This window comes from Octopus bimaculoides, chromosome 14 (assembly GCF_046866305.1).
Source record: "Octopus bimaculoides isolate indiv1 chromosome 14, ASM4686630v1, whole genome shotgun sequence".
NCBI lineage: Eukaryota > Metazoa > Mollusca > Cephalopoda > Octopoda > Octopodidae > Octopus > Octopus bimaculoides.
This window is the reverse complement of record NC_142941.1, coordinates 45307482-45326750: the sequence shown is the minus strand read 5'-3', so window position 1 is coordinate 45326750 and position 19269 is coordinate 45307482. Positions and strand designations below refer to the sequence as shown.

Below are 19269 nucleotides of genomic sequence, written 5' to 3'. Positions count from 1 at the left end.
GATACGGAGGTTCTGGAAAATTGCCAAAAATTGGCATTGTTAAATTTTACCCCGCTTTCCCCACCAAATTCTTCAATTTTGACTTTTTTTCCCCAAAACTAACCCTAACCGTAACTACAGAAATGTTTTGAAATTTTTGTCCGAATCATAATGTCTGCATTTTTCCGCATATTTAGAAAAAAAAAAGAATTTTACAAATATTTTTGGAAATTTTTTTCAGAATCATAATAATCTCTGTATTTTTCCACATATTTTGAAAAAAAAATTTCTGAAAAAAGTTAAAAAATGAAGGAAATGGGGATGGGGTAATTTAAAAATGCCAATGTTCTTTTGCAGACTTGTATTTCCCATAGCCGAAAATTTTTTAAAAAAAGGGTGGGGGTTTTTTTTGGGGGGGGTGGAGTCTTACCAAAAAAAAAAAAAAAAAAAGCCTTCAGCTACAAATGGTGATCTTTGCTGACAATTCCCAATTAACAAACTGTCTCTCTGCTTTTGAAGACATCAAGAATAAAAAAAAAAAAAAAAAAAAACCCTCGATAATTTGTACTCATCTAAGCCATGCTAACATGGAAAAAGGGATGTAAACGAAAATGAATAAAGACATTAAATCTAAACTCCAAAACAAATGGTTATTTTTTTATGATTGTAATACAAAACATTGCTTCAGTCATGATCAAAGAACTACACAGGTAACATTTTCAGTAAACACTCAAAACATCTGCAGCAGCTGAAATCTAACAATTTTTTTTAAAGTATTTATCATATTAGGATAGTCTTAGTATATTTCCTTTAAACTTTCTTATAAAAAAAAAAAAAAAAAAAAAAAAAGACGAATGTGTAAAGTAGAGAGGATGAAATATAATATCTAGGGATCTTTTGTGAAAGAAAGCCTTTCAATGGATAACATTTAAAATGTAGAAGAAAACGGAGACTAATTTAAAATTTATAAAATTTCAGTGCATAATTTGATTTTAAGTCTATTTTATAAACTCTTCTAATAAATGTCTGGATTTGTGGTTTTTACAAATATCTTTAAAAATTTCATTTGAAGAAACAAGAACAAAACAAAAAGAAAAAAAAAACCTTCGTATTTGGCTTGATTAATAAACATAATAGTAATAATAATAATCGTAATAATAATAGTAATAATAATAATAATAATAATAATAATTATAAATGGTGACTATATAACAGGTGATAACATCATAGAAATTCACAAATAGCAAAAGAAATTGAACTGTTATTGGTGACAGCTGGATACAGGTAGCAATCTGCTAGGTTGTCCTGTCTCGTCCCTTTTTTAATTTTGTCATTGGTTTTTGAGTCAGTTACTTAAAATCCAAGCAAAAAATGGCATTATTTCAGAGCTAAAGGAAAAAACTCCAAATAGAATCAGAAAAATAGAAATAGTCTGGATATGATAATAGTAGTAATCATGCCGAGTTCACAAAAAAAAAAAAAAAGTGTGTGTGTGGGGGGGTGTATTAATTAATTGTTTGATATAAAAATAATTCATAGAAAAATGTTTTTGTTTTTTTCTTTCGCAATGAAAAAGCTAAAGAGGAATTGACGGGAAAAAAAAACAACAAAAACAATCTTTTAGTAAGCTGATTGATTTTCTAATTGTTTGGAAATATTTGGTTGTTTGCTGCAAATATCTGGGATGCATTTGGATACATTTGTATGGTTGGAAACACAGGTGTACTTGGATACAATTGTATAGTGGTAGGGTACATTTGAGTGGTGGCCGGATACATTGGGGCGTTAGGTAAGTTTGTGTGCTGGGGGATCTCTGTAGTATGGTGTCGTGGTACATTTGAATGCTGGGGTGGCACATTAGGAGCAGTCGTGGTCGGGTGGTGTGTAATATTTAACTGGTGATTGTTGTTGCTGTTGTTAGGATTTTCCCCAGTGTTGCCTGATGAGGATGATGACGATGATGTTTGCTGAAGAGTGCAGTTCACTTTTTTGGAACATTTATTAGTTCGTTGATGGCGCTCGAGGTGATCTTTACGAGAAAATGCGTAACCACAGGTTGAACATTTGAAGGGACGTTCACCAGAATGAGTTTTCTGATGCTCTTTTAAGTGGGATCGCTGTAAAAATGTTTTTGAACACACGTCACAACTGAACAATTTTTCTCCCAAATGACTGCGTTGATGTCTCTTCCAGTTTCCCTTTTCAGTGAAAACTTTGCCACATATGTTGCACTCAAATGGTAAAACAACAGAATGAATACGTTTGTGCAGGCTCACGAGAGATCTTTGAGAGAAAGCTTTCCAGCAGATGTCACAGTTCAATGGATTCTCGTGAGATTTTGATCTTGAAGGAGTTGTCTCTCCGCTTGGTTTGAACTGTTTGTTACCTGTATGTATACGACTTTTGTGAACTTGTAAATGTGTACGTTGAGAGAATGCCTTTCCACATTCATCGCATTGGAATGGTTTAAGTGCTTTGTGAATTTTCTCATGAACATTTACACCAGCTCTCTGAGAAAAAGCCTTCCAGCAAGCTTTACAATTAAATGGGTTCTCACTTTGATACGGAGGCGAACTCGTGCCTCCGTTGTTATGGTATGGCTGGAGAGGTTTCTCGTGTGTCTTCATATGTCTCGTTAGATCACCGCTACGAGAAAAAGTGCAACCACAGATATCACATTTAAATGGTTTATCTACCGAATTAATCACTGTGTGTCCCATGTTTTGTTTCTGATTCTGTGAAGCCCTACCACAGACATCACAATTATATGGATTGTCATCGTAAGAAGAGGAATGAAGAGGCGGTCTTGATGTATTGTTCGGGGACAGAGTTTTGGTATGAATTGCCATATGTCTAGAAAGGTTGCCATTGCGTGAGAAGCTGTGGTCACAGATATTGCACTTAAAAGGTTTCTCTCCAGTGTGAGTAACTTGGTGTTGCTTCAAGTGATATTTCTGGCTAAAGGCTTTGCCACATATGTCACAGTTGAAGGGTTTTTCCATTTGGTGAGTTAGCTTGTGTCGTTCTAAATTGTCATATCTTGAAAATGTCTTCATACAGATATTACAATTGTACATTCGTTCCATATTATGAACTGATGAAGAATTATGCATCTGGTTAGACACAAGCATTGAATTCATGACAATGAAAGTATCAATTTTAATAATTTGAAAAAAAAAAAAAAAAAAAAAGACTTTTTAACAAAGTGAAAATGTCAACATTTGAAATATAAAGTTGAAAATAAGGGTTTAAATTTTAGTCTTGTTCACTTCATTGATAAAATATTAAGACTAGATTATCTTTGGTATAAAAATGGATTGTGCACTTGTAAATGGATAAATAGAATAGATTTCTTTTTGAGATGTAGTTCTATCTTGTAGAAACTTCAAGAATTTTGATGTGCTGAACTTCAACAATAAAAAATGGATAAAATAAAAATTTAATTTTAATATATGAAGTTCTAGTGTCATCTATGTTAAAATGGTTAAACAGACTGTTCTTTGGAAATCAGGTTCCATTTCAGCTGGAAGATTTGGTGAATGTTACCTAAAAAAGAAAAAAAAAAAGAAAGAAAGAAAATTATATATCATTAGTAAAATAATGTGAAGCAATTAATAAAAGAAGCTAACAGAAATATGTAGAAATGAGTACTAAGTGTTTAAATACATAACCACTGATTATGTAAACAGTTAACTTTCATAACCATAAAATAAATTGTCTACATGTTTCAGATAATTTTTTTTTAAATAATCAAAAATTAGAAGGGATTTAGTAAAACAATTTATTCAATATTAAACTTATCTCTGTAGCATAATTTTTAGGTAGATTTTAAAATTCTCAACATCAATTAACAAGAACAGGTGCACATTTGGCTGGAAATGACATTAGCTTTATTTTTTTAAATTTGGTATATGAAAAAAGTATAGTTTCAATCAAAAATAAGTTTGGGTGGGGGGAGTCATAAGATCAGTAGTGTCAAACAATACGCTGTCTGGTATTTATAGTCAACCACTCGCTCAAAATACTTCCAGAGAAGAAGCTGTCAAATACTGGAGACAAAGCTGACTACATACTACACACACTTCTCAAAATTCCTAATCCTGTCATTATTGAAAGAAAAACAGTGAATTTTTTTTTTTAGTGAAATCAAGATTATTAGATGCAGCTGTAGTTTATTTTATTTATACATGGTAATGTATATATGGGAACACAGTTAAAAATTGAGCACAGTGTGGAAAAGCTATCAAAATACTCAACCCTATTACAAACACAACACTTCATAGTCCTGATCTACAGTTTAAAATATATGTTGATCCTAAGAATAAACCTGTCTTAGTTACAGACATATAACAATGCCAATAATAGGATACAAACTATTAATTAGACATTCTAATGACTTGGCCAACTTCTGTGCCAATATAATCTACAATATCAACAATGCTTAGTGTAAATTTTTACAATCAGGCATAATTATATCACTTCTTTGTTGCTTAGGCTGAAGAGGAAGGGCAGTACCCAAGATCACTTTACAGTGCTCCTGAGATTAATGGGAGGAAGTTATCCTCATATGAAAGACCTTGTCCTAATATTTGCAACAAAGTGGACTCTGCTAAAGAACCGAAGGACCAGGTGTCGGTGTTAAACCTATTGATGGATCAAGTCTACTATCCGAGAACAGAAATGAACTTCCTCAGTTTACTCTGACCAAATTTCACTCACAAAGTTTTGGCTGACAGAAGACTATGGTAAAAGACATTTTCCCAAGATGCCATAGAATGAAATTAAACTCAAAACCAAACTGTTGATAAGCAAACTTCTTAATCTCACAGCCATGCTTTTAGCAATGTGCTCTTGAATGGCATATCTAATAAGCCAATATATTTGTGAATAAATAACTTTAAAGATAACATGAGATTTTGAAGCAATAAACAAGATTCAAAGTTCCTAACAAAACAAATGAATTTCAGATCCTTTGGGGGCATCTGGCAAAGTTCTGATCCTAAGAATAAGGGGGCTTATATTTGATTGAACAATTTTTTTTTTACAGAGAATGAAAATAAAAAAATAAAAATCGAAAGAATACCTGACTACATCTCAGAAATATCAATCTACACTTTTCAGTATTGCAACATTTTTTCCCATGCAAATTCTCACCAGCTGCCTACTTTAGAGTAGATAATTACTTTTACGAGGGGCATGAACTGACGCGGGGAAATTTCCTAGGGATCCATTCTGTTTGAACAATATACAATTACATGTTTGTGTATGGGCATTGATGTACTTATGGTGATGTTTCTGAAGGAAAAAAATTAACTGACATAATAGATCGATGATATCTATTGAAAGAACACTTCTGTCAGGTGAACTGGGCCAAGAAAAATGAGACACTAAACTAGCATGGGATTGTGTCTAGCCTAAATATAAATTCTATTTTATTAAGTAACATATAAGCACACTACCAAATTTCTGGCAAATGATGATCCACCCTCCCGCCCTCTTTTTTTTTTTATTCGGACAGTTAAATTTCCCGCGATTATAATTAATAATTCTTTCTCTGCCAAGCCTTTAGGACATACATGTGTTTTCACAAGGTAACAAACTTTTCGTGAAGGCAGAAACACTCCCCCCCACACCTAACAATAATAATACAATGGAGCAAACGTTTAAAACTAAAATCTAGCAACACGTGCCAACTCCCAAAGGACCCTCCTCTTTGCGAAGAGCAAGTTAACAGATAACTTACCTTCACTGCGGAGAATACAGTGTCCAAAATATGAAAGAGGAAAAGGTAAATATATACCTTTCATAGTAAGATTTCAAGAGGGGAACGGGGAAGGGCCAGGAGTTGGGGGTGGGGTTGCGAGTGGCATTAAATTTTCTTTTAAATAATTACACCAACAAATTATAGTTGAAGGGTTGAAGAAAGCTTCCAGCTATATGGCATATTTCTAATGAATAGGCCTGGCGTGAAAGTTTAGTAGAGAAAAAAGTTGCTAACAGTGTGCAGTTGTTTTCTAGGAATTTACTCAGAATTGGTATTACGTAACTTGTTACTTAGGCAAAATTATATAATAACCCAGCTACAAGTTTAGTACTTGAGATGCCAGAGGATTGGCGGTGAACTTGTATATCAAAAGAAATATGAAGTTTAGAAGGTATACTACAACAATTTTACACTGAAAAGAAACATTTGATGAACGTGTTTATTCAGTAAAATGGAGAAAAAATTTTTTTTTCAAGCCTCCAGTGAGACCTGATTGAACAAAACACATAGTTAAATCATGGGCAAACGGCGGCTTGCTTCTGATTTGCCCCCCCCCCCCCATATAATTAGTGTGCCCCGGATTTATCTCATGTCTCCCTTTGAGCCTGGTAGGACTATTTTCTGCAGGTCGAGCCCCACTCGCTAGTTCACCAGTTCCTTAGTATAATCGAAAATCAACAAGTTACTCAAATTGGTATCGATGAGAGCTGCTAATAAACAAGTTTGAACCAACCTTCTGACAACTAACCAAAGAAAGACCACCCTCTCCCAGATAGAAACAAAATCGCGATTTACTGTGCAAGAACAATTTTGTAAGTTTGGAAAAAAAAAAAAAGAGAAGGCATTAGTCTTCACGGTTGTCGTTTAATCCATGATTAGCCTTGACTGAATAGATTTATCAAGACAGTCCAACCGTCTAGGACTATTATTTAATTCATCCTCTTTTCAAGACGATGGGATGAGTGAGATTTGGCCGCTATTTCTAGCAGTCCTTCCGCCTGTCTAAGAGGCCGTGTAACGGTTCATAGGCGATGGACTTCATCAGACGAAAAATTCCAGCCACGAGGGAATCACCCCTGTCAACTGATTTCTTCTTGTATTTTAAATGTAAAATATTGGTTGTTCTTTAGTCCTACATTAAAAGACAAGTTGTCTTTCCATTCCTATCTTCCGAAACACTTTTCTCTTCCAATATGTACTCATTTCATGATGTGTTACATCACAATTTTCAAGACAATTCTATCTTTAATTAATTAATTTAATTCGTCATTCTTCAGTCGTGAAGCAAACAGAAGAATCTCCGAATAATCTACAATTTAATCGTCAAGAATTTCAAAAATATCCATGATAAAAAAAAGAAGCTTTTTTTTTTCTTTTTAAGTTAAATCGATACGAGTCGATGAACGAAAATAACCATCCGATTACAACCTGAGCGTATTTATCACATATGTGCATCCTTAAATATTTAATTAGAGACAAAATAATTTCTTGAAAGAAAGTAGTCTTCGGTATTAGTCAAGAGGCATATGGAAACATTGACTTAATGTTTCTTTCATTTCAATCATTTATATATTGTATATACTAACCATCTTTAAGAAACTACAACAACAAAAAACATTCGTGGGCCACCTAATTAGGTAGAGACATGTCCAGCTCATTTAGTTTGCATGTTTTATATTTTTCTTTTAATACATCCCAAGGATGTATATAATTCATTCGGATTTTCTATTCGCTAGCTCCGTAAAAATCTAACCCAAAAAATGCAGACATGTCAGAAAGAAAAAAATGTGACCAATTTGTTTTTTGTTTTTTTTAATATTGTAATGAAACTATACGAGAAAACAACGAGAAGAGCTTTTATAATGCAGGATAATAGGATTATAGCACATCTGAGGTTCCATACTTGAAAAATCGGTCATCGTTTGATGGGCCTATTTACGTATATATATATATATAGAAAATGTTTCCATATAACCCCTTTTAATTAATTAAACAAAAGGGCAGGTTTGAGTAAAAAATAATGATTTGTCAGATGAATAGAAAACCCAGTTTCACTATGGAGGAGAAACTGAAGAGAGAGAGAGAGAGAGAGGGGTATATAATAAGACTCATAAGCACACACACACACACACACAGATCAAAAATTAAAATGAAAACGATGGTTCTACATGATGAAAAAACGGGATTAACGAAGCGAAGGAAGGGATAATAAGAAGGGACATGTAAATAGATAAAGTGACAACTGTAGTTGTGTCAAATGGGCTGGTAACTAGGAAAAATGGGTTTGTGTATATTTATGTGTACGTGTAAGACAATACACTAAGTAAATAGATATACCTATACAAATAAAGACTACATTATTAATTAACTTATATTTATGTGCAAGTGTAAATAAGTTAAAGCAAAAAAAAAAAAATATTAATAAAAAAAGACTAACAAAGCTAAAAGGTGATTTGAGTCTTAAATCCTAACATATGTCAGTGAAGGACAATCGAAAATAAGAATATCTTAGACTGGCACAAGTCCATAAATTTATAGAGGATGATACAACTGAGAAAAAGCTAAGTTGACTTCAGACATAAAATCTAAATCCTCTGGGGACTACTGTTTCTAATACCCTGATACCCTTAAAAATAACAACAGAACTGGAATACAATACGAAATATATATATATATATATATATATATATATTTAAAAAGGGTTAGGTTGTATTAAAATGACATTATCTTAATATAAATGGCCCAAAACATGCACACGCAAACGTGTACATACATTTTATGTAAATGATTAGATGGAGAAAGTAGCAAAATATTATATAACACAACAAAGTGACACACACACACTAACACTCAAAAAACAATTACTAAGATAATGGGAAAAATAGATGAATCAGTAGATATAACAATTCTAAATGCTAACAAAAAAATGTATAAAGTATAAAGACATCTCTATAAATCTGAGACAAAAACAAAAACAAAATGTGAAAAATGAGGAAGGCGGTTTCAGAAAACCTACGACCGACAATTTCTTTGCTACTCTTCGTAAACACATTAAATTAATTATAAATTTAAATATTAATTTTAATCGAAAATCTAGTTTCATTTCTAATCCTCCTGCAACGTTATACATCCCATCTTATGGCACTTATTTCAATAACTGAACTTCTGTCAATAAACTAAAATGTCATCAGCACAAAAAATAACAAATGGTAAAAATATTCTGAAGGACAAAACAATAATACGGAAGTATTTAAGAGAGAGAGAGAGAGAGAGAGAGAGAGATTTATTAGTTGAAAAGCTTTTGAGAATAAATTGGCGGGACCATCTGAGAGGACACAGCTAGAGTGAGAGAGAGAGAACCATTGAATGGAGATAGAATTTAAATAATCAATAACATAGAAAACATGTGTATTGTATGAATATAAATAATAATGATAGAGATGCTGAAAGGTACGATAGACATTGCAGTATTGCACTAACCAGAATGCAGTTTTAGGGAAAAAGCTGAAGGAGAACTGTTGGGTTCTTTCTGCTTGTCATCTCGATCACACTTTCTTTTCATTCTTTCACCATATCTTATAGTTTTTTTTTTTTTAAACATGCAATTTCAGTCCTCCTTAACTGGCTTTCTTCATTCCATCTCCTCCCTTCTAGCTCATTCATTATTCCTCACAATTTTTTTGTTTTTATTCAACTAAATTTGTTAAGTTTCCCTTCATAAATCCAGCATGAGTTTTGCACCTTTACTAAATCAACTGCTTTGGTATGCAAATTATCACTAAACTTTGTCCATCATTACTATCAAATAGTTTCAGAGTAATTTTTTAAGATAAAAAAAAAATTACTAAATTTGTTTTTTTTTCTTTTCTCTGGCAGAACAACTCCGTTTATTTACTTTTGTACAATTTGTCGTTCAACATATTTTGATTTCATTATACATACATATGTGTGTGTGTGAAGAGAGCCAAGATTTAATCAAGGTTTGTTTATCTGGTCAAAAGATACCGGTGTGGCGGTGCAAAAAAAAATATATATATGCTAATAATTCAATAGATTCTACTCCAAAATATATAAAAATGGGACAAAAACAATCTAAAGCAAATGAAAAATAATAAAGTTGTTGATCCAGTTATTTAATTGCAGCTGAATGAAACGAATAATAATAACAATTTACATTAAAATAAGGTGAGATGGGTTTTCTAATAAAGATGAATGAAAAAGGCCAACGAGAATTCTGACAGTAGCTAGGTACAGTTATCTCCCTTTTGTTTACATCCTTTGCTATTTGAGTCACTCGCTCATTGATTCTTGGAAAAAAAACTGAGTAAATAAAACATTTTGTCTGTCTGTCTGTATGTCATTGTGCCTCCCCCTATGATGCCGTTCCCGTGCGCGTGTGTTGGTGTGTGGATAGAGTTGCAGTTAGTTGGTGTAAAATAACCGATTCTTTGGGGGCCTAAGTGGTCGGTCCTGTTCAAAGGTAGGTGCTACCACACAAACAGCAACTTTCTGAGATGTCTACCACGACGGCTGTTTACCTCCCACCTTGTCTAAAATCTCTATCTCTTCCTTCCACTTCCATGCAAACGTTTTCAAAGCAGCCTTCTCGTCCGTCCGTCCTCCTCCACACATCATCACCCTCACTGCACACATAACATTCACACACACTCCTTCAGAGTTACAATCACTTTTCTAGTCCGTCCTTCATAACTTTTTTTTTTTTCAGATTTCTTTTACCAACTATTACATTTTTATCTCGTTTTCTGGCCATGTATTTCCTTCGAAAATATTTTGACATATTGGCTCGTTTCCTTCTTTTTTTAACCAATCGTCTCTCTCACCCTTTCACTCACTCTCTATCTCTCTCTTTCACTGCCTCCTCCCACAGTACATCTCTCTGCTGTCCTTTCTTTTTTTTTTGTCACTCTCTTTCTCATAAACCAACTTCCTATATTTCTCTTCTCGCTAAGAAGCTCTCTTTCATCCCCCCCCCCCTCTATTCACGATTAAGCCTTCGTAAACATATCAGTGTATATAATAATATATAAATATTTATATCTATGTATTCTCACACAACATCACACGGACATATTTTCTCCTCCTATTACCTTGATTATTGTGTAGCTCCTTTTTTTTCTTGTAGTCATTTCATACAACTTCTCCTCCGTTCCCTCACGCTGCTACCTCTGCGTCCTCCTGCTACTCTGTTACAGTTTCCTCAAGCTTTATTTTTCCTCATGCTGTTACTATTATCGCCGTTTCTCCCTCCATTTACCTAGTACCTTTCATTTTATCTTACTCTCCTCCTTCTCCTCTTGCTCTTACTCTTTACGTTGCTTTTCCCTCCTGTTTGCTTCTCTCCTTTATTTCTTCTTTCTTTATTTTTTTGTTCACTTCTCTCGCTGTTACTATTGTTGCTGTTGCTCCCTCTTATAGTTTTGCCCTTTCTCTTTGTTCTCACTATCTTTTTCCCTCACCCCTCATTGTAAATAAAATTGTTTATGCTTAATCGCTCTTACCACTTCTGTTTTTGCTCCCTCCTATCGTTTTCTCTTTAGCTTTTCTATTTCTTCCTCTACAATAATTCAATCCATCACTCTTATTTTCATTGTTTTAACTCTCTCTCATTTTGCTTGACCTCCTTATTATTATTTTTTGTTTTGCTTTAAATCTAGGACCGATCGGCGGCTCTTTCCTCATCAAATATTACTAACTTTCCACTTTCCACCTTGTACAGCACAACCAAAGAACTAGCTTATCGAGAGAGTCCATACGTGGTGGATCCACATGCTAGAAATAGCAACCTTGTCTCACCCCGTCTTTAAAAGAAAAGAAGGCATTGGATAACATTAGTCTTGTAGATAAACAGAGGGGATAGTGACAACTTGAACGGCTTCGATGATGGGCTTGTTCAATCACGGCTGACCTTGGGCTAAACACCAGCACAATCATCGAGTGAATCTTTGTAGCCACTCGACCTGCTAGAAATAGCAGCCAATTTTACCTCACATCCAAACCATACTGTCTTAAATGGAAAGTACATATTGGCTAATGTACTTCTAGTTATCCTATAAAAAGACGTGATCATAGACTCTGCTCTGTAGATTTCTCTTCTATTTCGTCAGTTATAGAAACTTTACTGTGGTAGTCTTAACTATTGTCATGTATACATGCTATCCACACATATACACTCAGTTACCTATTGTAATTAATTGGCACATACATCATGTTGATGTATTCATGTATGTAAAGATAGCTCTTTCATACATACATACATACATGTGTCTGTATGTATATATATGTTTAAATATACACACGTGTGCGTATATATATATATATATATATGTGTGTATGTATACATAGACACACAAATAGGTACACTCATAATCGAATATGTATTTTACATGGAAGTTCAAGGGAATGATATATAATAATGTCCAATAAGGGAATATATAATCACATTATTTTTAATCTACTTTCCAGCGATTTCCTTATTTCGGTTAATTTGCACAATGTATAAATTCATTCATTTTCTTCAGCTTTCATTTCACCATCCATCCCTGCACACACCTCTCTCTCACACACACACACACATATAGAGATATACATTTATTTCTACACGTATGTGTACATATGTATATAATATGTATATGTGAAATATATACACATGTATATTTAAGAGCATATATTGTACATTTAGAAATGTGGATATGTGTGCATATATATATACATATATGTGTGTATATATATATACATATATGTGTGTATATATATATACATATATGTGTGTATATATATATACATGCATGTATGTATTTTAGGTAATCAATATTCCTCCACCTATGCTTTTTTCCATTTTGGTCGGGGGTGTTAGTGGGGCCATATCCTTTTTTGTATATTAAAATTCACCCTACTTTCGTTCGTCATTCTCATCCAATATCTATTACTGCTGTTTCCTTCACTTTTGATTCATTATTTCTTTCCTCATCTCACTTTCCTTCTTTTTTTTTATTACTTTCTTCTTTTTTCCATTGTAATTCTCTTGTCCTATCCCTACCCATCATCTTCTTCTCCATCTCCTCTCTATCTATCTCATCCTTTCTCCTCTTTGTCTTATCTTTTGGTCTCAATTTCCTCCACTAATCCTTTTAATTAATCTCTACTTGGATGCATCTATCTTCTTAATTTCGATCATCTTATTTTTTCATAATTCTTCATCCCCTTTTCACATTTTAAATTCATCTCTATTTTTAAAAATCTTCTTTCATTAATTCGCTTTCTTTTAATTCACTTTAATTTCTCTTCCCCTAATTCTTTAATTTTCTTTTCTAAATTTTTTAATCCTTTTTCTTCATTTCAATTATCCTACTCGTTTTTTTTTAATCCTTCTGCTCTCGTATTCTTTAATTATAATTTTCCTCAAAAGATACCATCTGTCTTCGTTTCTTATCTCTCATTTTCTTCTCTCCTACGTGTTCTGTCTTATTACAATTCATATGATTCTATCTTTTGTTTTGATTTTTTTTTTGCTCCTGTTACTCCCCCTCTATCTGTCTTTCTCTCCCGCTCGCTCTAAACACTCCCTCTCCTTCCTCCCTCTCTTTTCTCTCACCTTCCTCCTCTTATTCCCTCCCCTTCCTCCCTCTCCCTCCTCTTGCTCTCTCCTGTCTTTCTCCCTCCTTCTGTCTTTCTCTCTTTCATTACTACACATTCCCTTCTCCATCAGACTTCTATCTTCATTCATTTTTTTAGTCCGTTCTCGTTTACAAATAGAGTAACCCACAGTTCTTGTTTGACCCCTTTCTTCATGTTGCCTGTCTTTTCAATTTTTTTCCCCGTTCTCTTATTCTCTCTCCTATTATCCCTACTTAACAACATATTCTATCTATCACTGCCCCCTTTTTTCTCTTCCCGTTACTAAAAAAGATTTCCCTCGTAAAAAGCCTCTCCATGGTCGCTCGGTCTGCTAGAAATAGTAATCAAACCTATCTCAAATCACACCCCACTGTTTTAAACAAGGTAAAACGACAAGTTACATAATGTAGATATTCCATTAGAAGAGAGTCGGAAATTAGTTGCCAAAACAAAACACCACAATCTCTCCGGATCTGTGTGTATGAATGTGCAAAAAAGAACCCCAAAAATGAAATCTTATCCCAATCTCACCCAACTTTTTTTCCATGAATTTTCAGTTGTCTTGTTCAATTTTTCCCCCTTTTTTTACGTGGTGGAGGTATATGTTACGGGTAATTTGGAAGAATCATAATCTCACGTTTAAAACATGAATATGAGAACAAATTCGAAAGAAAGTAAAAAAAAAACTGAAAAGTTGTGCGAAAGGGCAGGAGAGGGGGCGTCCCCCCTTTTTTTGCAGTCTCGTAATCTACTATGTTAAAAGCATACAAATCCAAATTAATTAGTTTTGGGCCCTTAATATAATTTCCAACTCTATCCTATAGGAATGCCCTTAATGTAATATAACATACTCTTAAAAAAGGCGGGATGGGCATAGCTGGCATACCTTCGATCATAACTGCTCTATCAGGGCTCACTTGATGTTAAACAGCAACTATTTAACTCTTACTATATCAGTTTTCGCTTTTCAGCACCTGAGTCTTGTGCTACCAACTTTTTAAATACATCACTGACGTTATTCAATTCCTCTTCTCTCATTTCTTTCTAGAATTAACAATTACTGACATTGCTTATCGTTATTCATTCCGTTTTAGGGGTATATCTCTGAAATTCTAAATTCTATCTTTCTCCATTCTTGCCTGTTCATTTTTCCTTTTACACATTCCAGTTCATACTTCATATCCCAGCCATCCCATCGTTTCTTTACCATTTCCTGCTGGTCTTGACACTTTTTCAATTTTCTTTCCTATTATTTTTCTTCCTCACATTGAAATTCCTTGTCATGCACTTCTTATCTTTTCCCCCCACATCTCTCATTCCTCTTGTAATTTTTGACGTTTCTTTATTTAACTGAATAGTTTTCTGGTATTTTTAGAAATTTGTTTGACGAATGTTAACGTTAAAATTTATTTTGAAAGTAAAACCTATATTTCCATATAATAGTTTGGAAAATGAAATTGCAGACTTTTCTAAGTCTTAAAATAAAAGACTTTATGGTGTACCAATCTGGTTGTGATAATGAAACATAAGTTGAACTATCATCGTATCCATGCTTGGTATTGTACGAAGCTACATGTTTGCTCCTTTTGTTGTCATTTATATTCGTTTATTTATTTATTTATGCGTTTCAGCCAAGTGGCTGTGGTCATGCTGGAGCACCATCATCTTCCAGAGTATTACTCCCATCACGAAAGTTTTGAAATATTTCACTGCTCGAAACAGTTCAGACAGTTTTCAAGTATTGACAACAGGAATAGAATTTGGCAGTTTTAAACTACAAACAAATACTTTTTATCACAATCGTCATATATTCTGAATTGGTACTGTATTAAGATGGTTTACACAATATTTGTCAGTTGGATGGATGCCTTTGGCGAAGTCCTTTCTTTCTTCAACAACCATTCAAGACAAATCTTCGTGTGAGAATAATGCCTTTGTTTCCTCCTACATGACATGGAAGTGCCATGCTGCTGCTCTCCCTCTTATGACTAAATAATAATTATAATAAAAAAAATACCATATATAACTCGTAGACTGTGAGATTTAGTGACAAATTAAATTTATTTTGCTGAGTGGGTTTGCATTTGGATCAATGGTTCTCAACCGGGGTCCACACGACACTTGGGGGTCTATATAAGATTTTGTTGTTAAAATTTATGTGCAATAAAATCGATTATACTTCTATAATATGCAAAATATTTCAACAAAATTTTTTTTATATAATTCGTATGAATGTTCAGTGATAAAAATGTAACTAGATTTTATTTACATTGAATGGCTATGGAGGTCCAGTATCCTATCAAAGGGGTCCATAGGCAAAAAATTGGTCCCGTTTTTATTCCTATGCTTCAATATTTAAAGTAAACAGATCAGATTAAATATGGAATGGTTAAGATTCCAATAATGAAATGGTTATGATTCTAAACAAGTGGTTCTCAACCATGTATATAAAAAATTTCTTTTTATATATCTTCGTAATCTATCCAAATTATTAATATGAAATTATACCTTAATATATTTTCAGCTTACTGCTGCAACAAGTTCTGACTGGATAGTAAATATTGGTTGGAGTAATATTAACTGGATTTATATTAATGTCACCTGAAACACACATTAATGATAAAAGAGAAGAAAAACTGATAATCACTGATGCCATATTTCTACCAAAGAACAATACTATGTATCCAATCCAACCGATGTATCCTGTAGGAAACCATTTAAATTTTGAACTCCAAAATCAAGGTTTTTTTCAAAATGACCAACATTCTCATTCCAATCTGCAATCATTGCCAAGTTTAGAAAATAAAAATTCAAAATCTCAACCTGAGAACCTTAAAATCCATTCATCTCAAGAAAAACCTTTCAAATGTGAAATATGTAGAAAAGGTTTTGCACGCAGAGTTAATCTTGATAATCATGAGCGTTCCGCATCAGGGGACAAGCATTATTATTGCAGCTACTGTGAAAAAGCTTTCTCGCAGCAAATCTTTGTGAAGAACCATGAACGAGTTCATACCGGTGAAAAACCTTTCAATTGTAATGATTGTGATAAAACATTTAGTCAACAAGTTAACCTACGTAATCATCAGAGAATTCATTCTGGGGAAAAGCCCTTCCTTTGTAATGTTTGCCCTAAAGCCTTCAGCCAGCAAGGTAATTTGAATACTCATATGAGAACACACTCTGGTAATCGTCCTTACTCTTGTGATTCATGTGATCGCACTTTTACTCAGAAAGTTAATCTAGACAGTCATAAACGCATCCACACGGGAGATCTCTTTACTTGTACTACATGTTCTAAAGAATTCACATTGGAAATTAATTTACGTAATCATGAACGGATTCACACAGGAGAGAAACCATATCAATGCTCGGTTTGTAGTCGTCCTTTCAGTCAACAAACTGCTTTAAAAAACCATGAACGGATCCACACAGGCCAACGTCCTTACCATTGTACTGTTTGTGATAAATCTTTCTCACAACTTGGTAACCTCAGCATTCATTTAAGAACCCATTCAGGAGAAAAACCATATAAATGTTCCGATTGTGGGAAAGCCTTTAGCCAAAGGACTAATTTAGATAGTCATAGGCGTATTCATACTGGTGAGTTATTTAAATGTTCATTTTGTCCAAAAGCCTTCTATCAACAGATTAATCTTCGAAATCATGAACGCATTCATACTGGAGAGAGGCCCTTCACTTGCTCTTTTTGTTCAAAGTCTTTTAGCCAGCAAACCGCTTTAAAGAACCATGAGAGAGTTCACACTGGAGAAAAGCCCTACCAGTGTAATTTTTGTCCAAAATCTTTCAGTCAACTTGGGAACCTTAGTATTCATATGCGAATACATACAGGGGTTCGGCCCTTTACCTGTATGGAGTGTGGTAAAACGTTTAGTCAAAAGACAAATCTTGACAATCACAAACGAATTCATACTGGAGAGTTATTCAAATGTTCTTATTGCCCCAAAGCTTTCACTTTACAAATTCACTTGAACAATCATGAACGGGTCCATTCTGGGGAGAAACCCTTTCAGTGTACAATATGTTCCAAATCATTCAGTCAGCAAGGTAACTTGAAGACGCATATGCGAATACACACTGGCGAAAAACCTTATTCTTGTAATCTGTGTGGAAAAGCTTTTTCCCAAAGAGGTAATTTAAATAATCATATACGCACTCACACCAGCACTAGTTCTGTAAACATTAACTCTGAATGTGAAACTATGTCTTGTAATAAAACTCTTTCTGAGAAGCAAAATAGTATCAAAAGTGTTCATGGAAAACAACCATATAATTGCAATATTGACAAGGATTCTTCTTTCTCTTCTCACAAACAAATCTCCATGTCTAGTAAATATAACAGTTCTGTACCAGTGAGCAGTAGTAATGAAGAATCGACTAACAATGATTCCAATAGTAATAACAACCCGAACCAAGACCGTTCTTTTCATCGTCATCGCCATCATCATCACCACCATCACCACCACCCTTCAGCTATGATGGAGGAACGACGTCGATTAGAATCACAGATGACTGCTTCCATGAGGCTACCACCATCTTCAGTGTCTTCTTCTTGGATGGCAGCATCGTATCTCCATGAGATTCCTCCTAACTGGGAGAATAACTATTTATGGCCTCGCGGTTTCCCTATGGGACCAATGTCGTCTTCATCTTGGCACAATGTGCCTGGGCCTCTTGCTCATGAACAGAAACAGAATAAAACAAAAGAATTAGCTTTGAACTCTCAAGATTCTGTTCAAAGAACTATTTAACTTGTAACCTATTCTCTATATGTACTGGAACAAACCATATTTCCATGCGTACACTTTATATTGTTCAGATGCTTCATAATAGAAATTGCCTTTCAATGTAAAAGTGTAATTTATGTATTCACTAAATTATGTTTACATTTTCCTACAAAACTCTTTTTACAAACATCTAATTTTATCATAGTTTATAATGCATTCATTTACGTCTAATCTTCTAATAGCAGTAATTGCAAACCTTACTCTGAAAGTGTTATTAGATTTGTCTGCAACAAACTTGTTTTGTTACATCTGAAAGTGCTAAAGAAAACTTGTGATACCTACAAGTTTCTTTCACTCATTTCATTTGTCTCAAATTTGATTTTATATGCTGTAATCAAATTATTTCAAATAACTTTGTTAACCTAATTAGATTTCAGTCTTAGAAAACAAATCTCAGTCATTTTGCTCCACTCTAAAACGTATTAGAGCTTTAGCAGCAAATTGTAATTGTGACTATAAAATGATAGCTGCCATATATTTCTTGGTTACATAAGTAGAGTATGATAGCTATGTCTCTTCCCTCTACCCAAAGATAAAATACAAATGTAGCAAATAATATCAAGAAAATATAAATTTATTTATTAATATCAGGTTTTAATTACATATCAAACTGATAGAAGTCTAAATTTCCTCAGAATTGTGACTTGATGAGCTTTGTAGGTGAAAGACAGTTCTGAAATGGGTTTGTGTGACTTGATGAGGAAAATACTTATTAATAAAGTTAGCTACTTCTTTTCATTTAGAAATACCAAATTTAATGCAAGTTTTTTTGTTTTTCTTTTTTGCTATAAAAGTTTTAACTTCAGCTTTCATGTGTTTGAAGTTTCCACTTAAACTAAATATAACTTTTACTTCATATACATACATACATACATGCATACATCATACATACATACTTTATATGTGTGTACTTAGTTGTGAGTTAATCAGGCTACCATTGGTTTCATGTTAAGAGAAAGATATATCTTTTAACAATTATCCAGCCTGTCACATGGAATGTTGTTGTTTGTCTCCATTTTGGATGGAGATAATTGCTGAGAGATATATATCTCTTAACATGAAACAGATGGTAGCCTAATTGAC

General features: G+C 33.6%; 2 protein-coding genes across 3 annotated transcripts; one reads left to right on the top strand and one right to left on the bottom strand.

The window, feature by feature from the left end:
• Positions 1 to 1140: 1140 nt before the first annotated feature.
• LOC106872902 (uncharacterized) lies at positions 1141 to 10985 on the bottom strand. Of its 2 annotated transcripts, none has more exons than XM_014920077.3 (2): positions 10852 to 10985; positions 1141 to 3525 (listed from the first exon to the last, which is right to left on the bottom strand). In XM_014920077.3, exon 2 carries the CDS (start codon positions 3117 to 3119, stop codon positions 1620 to 1622), a length of 1500 nt encoding a protein of 499 aa, XP_014775563.1. In that variant the 5' UTR covers positions 3120 to 3525; positions 10852 to 10985; the 3' UTR covers positions 1141 to 1619. The 2 variants fall into 2 exon arrangements, with proteins under 2 accessions (XP_014775563.1, XP_089218908.1); XM_089362782.1 differs by lacking the exon at positions 10852 to 10985 and adding an exon at positions 9224 to 9754 and having other exon boundaries at positions 1526 to 3525.
• Positions 10047 to 18944, top strand: LOC106872898 (uncharacterized). The gene is made up of 2 exons (XM_014920070.3): positions 10047 to 10223; positions 15903 to 18944. Exon 2 carries the CDS (start codon positions 15973 to 15975, stop codon positions 18148 to 18150), a length of 2178 nt encoding a protein of 725 aa, XP_014775556.1. The 5' UTR covers positions 10047 to 10223; positions 15903 to 15972; the 3' UTR covers positions 18151 to 18944.
• The last annotated feature ends 325 nt before the right edge of the window (positions 18945 to 19269 follow it).

Coding starts and splice junctions, on each gene's coding strand:
- LOC106872902 (XM_014920077.3), bottom strand. CDS start 3,119: ATGAATTCAATGCTTGTGTCTAACCAGATGCATAATTCTTCATCAGTT.
- LOC106872898 (XM_014920070.3), top strand. CDS start 15,973: ATGTCACCTGAAACACACATTAATGATAAAAGAGAAGAAAAACTGATA.